General features: G+C 40.6%; 1 protein-coding gene across 1 annotated transcript in view; it reads right to left on the bottom strand.

The window, feature by feature from the left end:
• LOC102193326 (copine-8) overlaps positions 1 to 8,109 on the bottom strand; it is a 104,888-nt gene that overhangs the window by 62,009 nt on the left and 34,770 nt on the right. The window contains exons 2-5 of the mRNA XM_005725098.1: positions 8,003 to 8,043; positions 5,869 to 5,915; positions 3,509 to 3,612; positions 261 to 300 (exon numbers count right to left, since the gene is read on the bottom strand). Coding sequence (XP_005725155.1) covers positions 261 to 300; positions 3,509 to 3,612; positions 5,869 to 5,915; positions 8,003 to 8,043 — 232 coding nt within the window. The remainder of the gene's footprint in view (positions 1 to 260; positions 301 to 3,508; positions 3,613 to 5,868; positions 5,916 to 8,002; positions 8,044 to 8,109) is intronic.

Here is an 8,109-nt window from a genome sequence, read left to right as displayed (position 1 = left end):
AAGATATATTCAGACCAAACGAAGTTGAAATTGAATCATACAACTCTAGCTGACAATTTCATGAATTCTAAATACATTCGATTTGCACCGACACATATTTGCCTTTATTTATCATTTATTCAAGTGTGGCCTGAACACACCACAAGTCAGCAGACTAATGACCGGAGTACTCTTATGTGGTTGGAAAGAGTCTAATGACAGGTAATGACATGGTCAGCATTTACGTTCACAAAAACACAAAACAATACACAAGCACTCACGTGTTTCGACAGGTTGGCACTCTTCGAATCGACATCATACCTGCAGAAAAAAACAAAAACACACTGTGAATGCATTAGAGGGTGATGGAGGGTGACAGGAGCTCGGCTGGGAACACAAAAGGGATTACAGAGAGGGTAAATCAGTAATGGGGTTAAGCATCTTGTCACGCAGAATCTCAGCGGAGGCTCTGGGAATTCACTTCCCAACATTGCAGGATCACAGTCATCCTCTATTAAAATGACACTAAATGGACTAATTGGCAGTCACACGTATACCTGCGAGGTCATACGTGTGAACGACTGAAACAGAAACGGTGAACTACTGACTTGCTAGGTGAAGAAGTCTGTCCTCGTTTGTTTTCATCTATTTTCATTACTGTCACACACGTCTGAACAGTACTCACAACTCTCAATCCTCAGTTTCACCTGGCAACCTCTTAAACACACAATATTTGCAGCGAGACAAACTTCTACAGAAATAGCCCCTCCAGCTCTGAAGAATGGGAGGCAATCAGGCGACCCATTCACTCAGCAATCTGAGGTCATTTCACAGCTCAGGTCATTTCACCCACCACTAAATATGGATTGGCCTCTGCTGGGTAATACAGTGGGGGAGAAATGCTAGGCAATTTTGTTACCTCACATGGATGTTAAAGGTGATGTACAGTATATTCTGTGTGTGGCAGGATTCTCTTTTAATCCAAATCCAAGGCGTAACCAATATTTAAAAAGTCCCATGTCCCATTTCAACTCAGTGGGACATGTGACGTGCTTTATCTTTTTATCTTTTTAGCTGTTTAGAATGATATCGGTATATGCCTCAGCTTAGGGAAGTGTAAAATTAAAGACATATATCAGTGCACTATACTTCACAGTGAGCCCTGTGGAACACAATGCACTATCATAATTCATAGTGAGAGGACATACTGTAGTATTTCATAACCTCTGCTCCGTAACTGTTTTGTTTTCATAGAGATCTCACTGCCATAAGCCTGAGGGAGTAAACATTCTTCAATCTGGTATCATCTCAGACAGCGTTACCCTTTGCAGGCCAGCAGGACCAGTGACGATGAGAGAAGCAGCAAGGCTGCACGCACACATCCGGATACTGTAGACACTGTAGCTTTTGAGGTTTAAACCTGTACTGTTTCTAATGGCCAGCTGAGGTCAACTTCTGTAGTTGGAACGTCTCATTATATAAAAGTCGTTTTGGGAAAAGATTTCACATTACTCAAATTTCTTTGTTCCCAAAGATTGTTTCTTGGTGTAAGACTGCAGTGTCCCTCAGACCAAAACCAAATCACATCAAGGCGGCGACAGTGAAGACCCTCGAGACTTCAAGGCATGACTTTCACTCAGTGGGAGCCATCACGGTGGCTATATTTTATATACAGTCTATGATAGACACATTCACCAAAAGCAGCACACATAGGAGTCTCACACACGGATGCACACGCTGAATGATACTGAAAATGGCACATAACCTACTCGCAGACCCACAAAAAGCCTGTTTGTTTTTTCCCGCAGATGTCCAGTTCCATTCAGAAAACCACTCAAGAGACACAGAGTTATGCATTCATTCATTTATAATCACATAACCAATGAGCAGACGTAGACGCAACACGCAAACACACAGATGTCCTTACATGTCCCCATCTTTCTATGAGATGTCATTCTTCCAATAGATTTAAACTTGCTCTCCTGATATTGCAAATACAATGATAAGTGCTAATCCAAAACCTGCACACCTCTAATGTAAGAGAGCAACAGAAGACAGGCGGGGAAGCCACTAAAAAAGTCTACATAGAGCCAATAGGGCATAAATTTAGCTTAAAGATAATTTGCTTAGGAACTTGGGTTGCAGTGACATAAGCGGTAAACACCACTGACCCAGTTTCTATTATATATGCTCGCGCAGTAATAAGAGTAGTAAACTTTGGATCATCGGAGTCTCTCGAGTCATTCAGCTCATCTTCATTTCATCTGAAATACTACAACACTCATAAGCAAATAACAGTTCAATAACTGAGCCCCACAAAGTCGGTAAAACACAGAAAGTAACTTGTTTGTGTACACATGAAAGTACACCGGGCTGTAACATGGTGTGGAACACAAGTGGAGCAGCCGGACTAGATATGAAAGGTTAAATCTGTCTATTCCTATATCACACCCACCATCCCCCAGAAACCCTGGTTGTTATGGCTACCTGCTAAACTTCACACAAACTCGCAAACACATGCACCCAGACACGCACATTGTCACCATGGTCACGCATGTGGCAATGCACACACAAATTGCACGCATCAATTTGGGTTTTGTCTCTCCACCACAAGACCCTGCGACACACCTCCTGTACATATGAGCTCAACACATTACTCCTGGCTTAACGTGCAGTCGTAGTCAAGAGCAGATATGAAATAGAGACCAGATTTGTTTGGGTTACACAGTCACATTTGACGTCTTGTGTGTGTCTACCTTGTTCTTTCCCTCGTTTTGCAATCTATCATGAATCGACTAACATCGACGCAGACACGCTAGCTCCTCTTCACGGGAGAACTTTGAGATCCCGGTGGTGCTGTCGCCATGGCTCCCTGCTTTATAGATTAGAATATAAATAATAAAGCCACTGAAAGCCCCATAATTCAGTAACAAATGTGACCAGAGAGCCACATGAGATGGAGAATCCCCTCACCTAATCTAAGACCCTACAGATAGAATCTTTTGCCTCCATGGAAAGAAGTATGAGACAGCTGTGCTCATAGCACATGACTCAGTCATCAGGACATCACCAGCAGAAGAGAATCAGAGCTGTGGACTAGTAATATATGAGACAAGACAGTCTAAATCCATGCATTAGATACAGTATATAAAGACTGCAAACTATGGGCAACCGTGGTAATCTGCTAGGAACCAAAGCAATCACAAGGAGGCTTCTGGTGCAACACCCACCCATCTTTCACAGGAGGTGTTGCTGCTGCTCCGACCTCCTACTTTCTTTGCTTAAGCATGGAGAAGCCTCAGAACCATAGAGATGGAAATAACAATCATCTTTGTGACTATGGTAAAAACAGCCACATTTACCACTTAGAATTTTTCATTTCAATACCTCTCAAAGCTTTCATGAAAGCCAAACCGATATTCAGTGAACTATAACATAATCTATATCCAGAGTCTTAAATGCAAGTTCAGGAACTAGTCATGTCACAGTGATGCAGAAACACACACACGCACGTGTACATGTTACTTACAGGTCAAACCGGAGGTTCTGTCGCTCCTCAAAGAAGTAGTCCAGAATGAATTTCCGAACAAAGTCTGGGTTTAGCGTGTTGTCAATCACCTCTGTTCTGCCAAACTAGACAAAAAAAAGAAAGAAAGAAAAAAAGATTAGGAGACAAACAGTTTGGAAATCATTCAACTTTTTACAGTCTACAAGTTTACAATCTATAATATGTGAGTATACATTTCTGCAACTCGCCACGCTTAAAAGCTCTAACCTTTCCCAAATCACAGCTTTTACCAGCACTTTATGACGCTGCAGTGACTCGTGTAAATATTGTATCCACCTGCAGGTTTTTCCTCAGGAGACACATTAGGCGAGAGGCTTGTTACAGAAGATTATGTACAGCTTTAGTGTAATGAATGCACCGCAGCTGAAGTATCAAGTCAAATGGGGTCAGTTGGGTTCCGATTTGGCATTTAACTCAGCCGGTTAATAATGCATGCAGATGACGGGCTACTCGGATCTATGAATAACTGCGAAAGATTGGTGCTGAAAGAATTGCCCCCTGATTTGCATTCATGAATATTTACTGCAAAACGTATTGTTGATGGCGGCTCGATCGTAATGAAACATGCATGCGTTCTCTTAATAAAGTGGTGGCTGTTGGTTATTTCTACTAACTCTCGAGCACTACTACATCACAAGCCTTTCAGTTTACACTGTAAATCTTCGCGTCATTTCCAGATACCTGAACTGTACACTAGCAGGCAAAATCTCACAGCATCCTTAGCCTAGGCCTAATCAAGGAAACTACATTTGCACATTGAATCTCTTCCCTCACTGAATCACTAACATAACATGCCTCAAATCCCACAAACGCCGGACTGAAAACAGTTGTATTGTTGCACTTTGTGTATTATGCAACACTTTGGTATTGCATCCATGTCATAAATATTTTATAAGTACTGTGAGCTGTATTTAGAGTGTACACAACACTTTAATATTTTTTACTTTCCTCGACAATATCCCGTAGCTACTTACTTACAGGACATTATTTTACTTCTTTTGTCTGTTGGTCTTGCCGAAATATATACTGCACCTATATATTGGTAGAGGCTAGGGTGCGTACACCAAACAAGTGTTAAATGTCACCTTTCTAACTTGTAAACCACAGCTGAAAGTAACCAAACCTTAAACACTGTGTATATAAGAATGGTTTTAATAGAGCTAGTCTTTTTATATTGAGGTGTGTTTTAGTTTTTTTGGCATAGGTAACGTACGTAGGCCCAGCCACCACTTGAGTCCAAATTGAAAAATCTCACCTGCTACTGGAAATGAAATTTTGTGCAGATGATTCATCGTGACCCTTTGACTTAATTAAAGTGTTACCAACAGGCTGATATTTGTGAAAAAGAAAGCAAACCCTTTTTCAATGCCAAGGTTTTATGACTCAGGATATGACAAAAAATGATTTGGTTTAGTTTGACATCCTCAGATGAACAACAACGCGTGGCAGATTATAGAGTATCGTCATTTATTTAACAGAAACAAAACTGAAATGTAGAAGCTGTGCGTGAAAAACATCGTGTTATGTGATAGCTTGTAGAAACACGTTTAGCAGCGATAACTTTACATAACAATTTTCTGACTTGATCAGTCTCTTATCGTTATGGAGGAACTTTGGTCCACTCTTCTTTAAAACATCACCTAAGATCACTGTGGTTTGTGGGTATCTGCTAATGCAAGGCTTTCAGTGCAACACCCTGATTCTTATCTATTTGAGCAATTCTGTTCTGGATTTACCGTCGTTGCTTGGAATCACTGTCCTGTTGTTTTAGCTGTCAGATGGTTGCACATCTGACTGTGGAATGCTTTGGTGTACAGAGTTCATGGTTGGCTTGCTGACTGCAAGGAGCCCATGCCGTGTGGCTGCAAAGCAAGCAGTGGTTTGCACATTTGCTTGATAAGCAAAAGGTTGCTGGTTTAATTTAAACCAGAGTAGCAATTCTCCTTTAGGGGTTGTGCTAGGAAGGGCACCCGGTGTACAGACAGAGCTACCTGCTAAGGTGACCCCTTGTGATAAAGGAACAGATAAAAGTAACTTTTATTGTTATGAAATTTAACCGAGTGCTGTGGAGTCTGAGATGTCAGAGCATTACATGACTGGCCTTGTGGTGAAATTGTTGGGGCATCCACTCCTGGAAAGACTAATGAATAATCTTTCTCACTGTTTCTGACATGACTTGACCAATTTCAGCCAATTTCTAGCAACTATGCAAAAAGAACTCTGTTTTCTCCATAGTGTGTACATGGAAAGACAGCAGTGAAGTGGACAGAAGTTTAATAAAATGGAAGGAAATGTTTCAAACCCGGTTTGCACACACTCACCTCTCTCCACTCCCTGTTGCCCATGGCTTGTGTGTAGAGTACACATACTGTAAAAAGAGGCACATAAACAGTAGTTTTAATCATTAACTCCTTACTAACACTCACTTAGCAACTGCCCAGCCATTTTAGTCAGTGTCTACCTTATAATCATGTATAATATATAAGAAACGGGCAAGCGGTCTAAATAAATATTATTATATTGGTATTTACAACCACCTTTTAACTATCTGACAGGTTGGCTGACTAATGGATGAATAGGAGAGCCTTACTTCATAAGACAGCAAGCAAATCAAATCAAAAAACAAATCAAATGTCATGGTATTTCATGGATCCATTAGAATATGACTGATAAGCCATAAATGCTTGAATTAGAAATATATATTAAAAAAAGAAAAACATCAAAGCGTCTAATAGTGTCATTCACGAGTCACGAATATGTGCATTATATTCGCCGGCTTCAGATTGTGAAAGACATCATTTCGGGTGATTATGCAATTTCTCGAAACAAGAGAGTTCTCCAAAAAGCAAATTACGCAGCTCGCTCATCGTATACTTCATTCCTCGAGGCCTTTGATGTTCTTTGATGAGGATATGTACACATCCAAACACCCACGCAGACACATAAAATGTTGATTTTGCGTCTGACAGACAAACACTGGGGATACTTTTGGAGGGAACAGAGAGATTTAAACTTCGTTTGCCTGTATAGATCACTGCTCTTTCGATTTTTTAGGTATTTTTTTTACCACCGAGTGACATATCCAAGGTGTCGTTCAGTTTTCAGGAACTTTGACATCCTGTTTTCCCGCTCTCCTTCACCTCCTTGCTCCTTCCTCCTGTCAGGCTGCTTCATATCAGGGGGCTAAAGTCAGTGAGCTCAGCATAATCACAGGAGCTACTCAGCATAAAAGCAGTACTAAATTTATGGTTAATGCCCATGCTTCCTGCTCCTAATCACTGTCATCTTCATCACTGTACTCATCACTGCCATCCCCATCACCTTGAGTCATTTTTCATCCATGCACGTGGGAATGTGCTGACATGCTCTGTTTTGCTTGCTGACTACGTGTGTGTGTATTAGTGGTTCATTACAATAGTCATTGCAATATCTTATTTTTATGATATGACAACAATCGCTGTTTCATTTTAGGGAGAAATCGATCTCACCCTACCCTCACTCCCAATGCACACGCACCCATACATGCACACTCCTCATGTGACTCATGCAAACAAATAATGTGAATAAATGTCTTTGAATTTTTGAATTTTTTCATCTCTAGTAATTTAAACAAATATTTTCTTGCTGCATTTTATTTTGAAAACTAGAAAAGCAACATTTCAGCGTCAAACTTCCAGCTTATGCGTGTAACACTGGCATCAGGTCGGTACTGCAGAACTGTAAAAATTTGGATTGGTGTATCCCTAGATAGTCCTCTTTGTAGCATTAAGAATAACTAAACAATGGGATATCAATATTTTCTTGGCGTGAGCTTAGTTTTCATATTGGACAGCAGGCAAGGTGTCACTGAAGTATGGCTGCTTGAAGTAAATATGCTGTGCCTTCTTAAAAAGAAACAAGATATTCAAGTACTTTTTTATGCAGTCCCTGCTTAAACTGTCTGCAGACACATTTGTCAAGCCAGCGCTGAAGCCCTCCTTCAACTTTATGCAGTAGCCCTGACAGTGTTATTACATTTATTTTAGCTGTGGGAAGAGGAGCGTGAGAATTGCCGCCCATTCTGTGAATCTATAGGGAGAAGCTTTCAAACTCTCAGGCTTTGTGTATTAGTCAGCCGTGCCTCAAGCCAAGACAACATATTTAGTGAGAAAATACTCAAACACAGATTGAGTCACAGCAAAAGAAATGCGCTTCGTTCATCTCCAAATTAATTGCTTATTTCATTTCCTTACAGCGCTCCCATAGCCCTTATTTTTCCCCAGTTTTTTCTCATGTATTCCTAACACTGTTCTTTTTGTTTCCTTTCTTTATGCAAATCAAATGAAAAGTTTACAGACACATCATGGAAATCATCAAGGAATCCCCTTTGTTTCCTCTTTATATTTCACTGACGCAGTGAAAAATATAAAACTAAATAAAACATGTTCTTAGTGAGCGATAGAGATGTCGTCTTACTTGGGTCTGATTTGGAGAAGGTGTCCCTATCCAGCAGGTTTCTGTGGAGACACAATATGGAAAATAATTAGAAACACAGTTGCCTTGGGAAATGAATCCACGCTAAC

Source organism: Pundamilia nyererei, unplaced genomic scaffold (assembly GCF_000239375.1).
Source record: "Pundamilia nyererei isolate P.nyererei 1_Seehausen unplaced genomic scaffold, PunNye1.0 scaffold00014, whole genome shotgun sequence".
Classification (NCBI taxonomy): Eukaryota; Metazoa; Chordata; class Actinopteri; order Cichliformes; family Cichlidae; genus Pundamilia; species Pundamilia nyererei.
The sequence above is the reverse complement of the archived record's forward strand: the minus strand, read 5'-3'. Positions and strand labels throughout refer to the sequence as shown.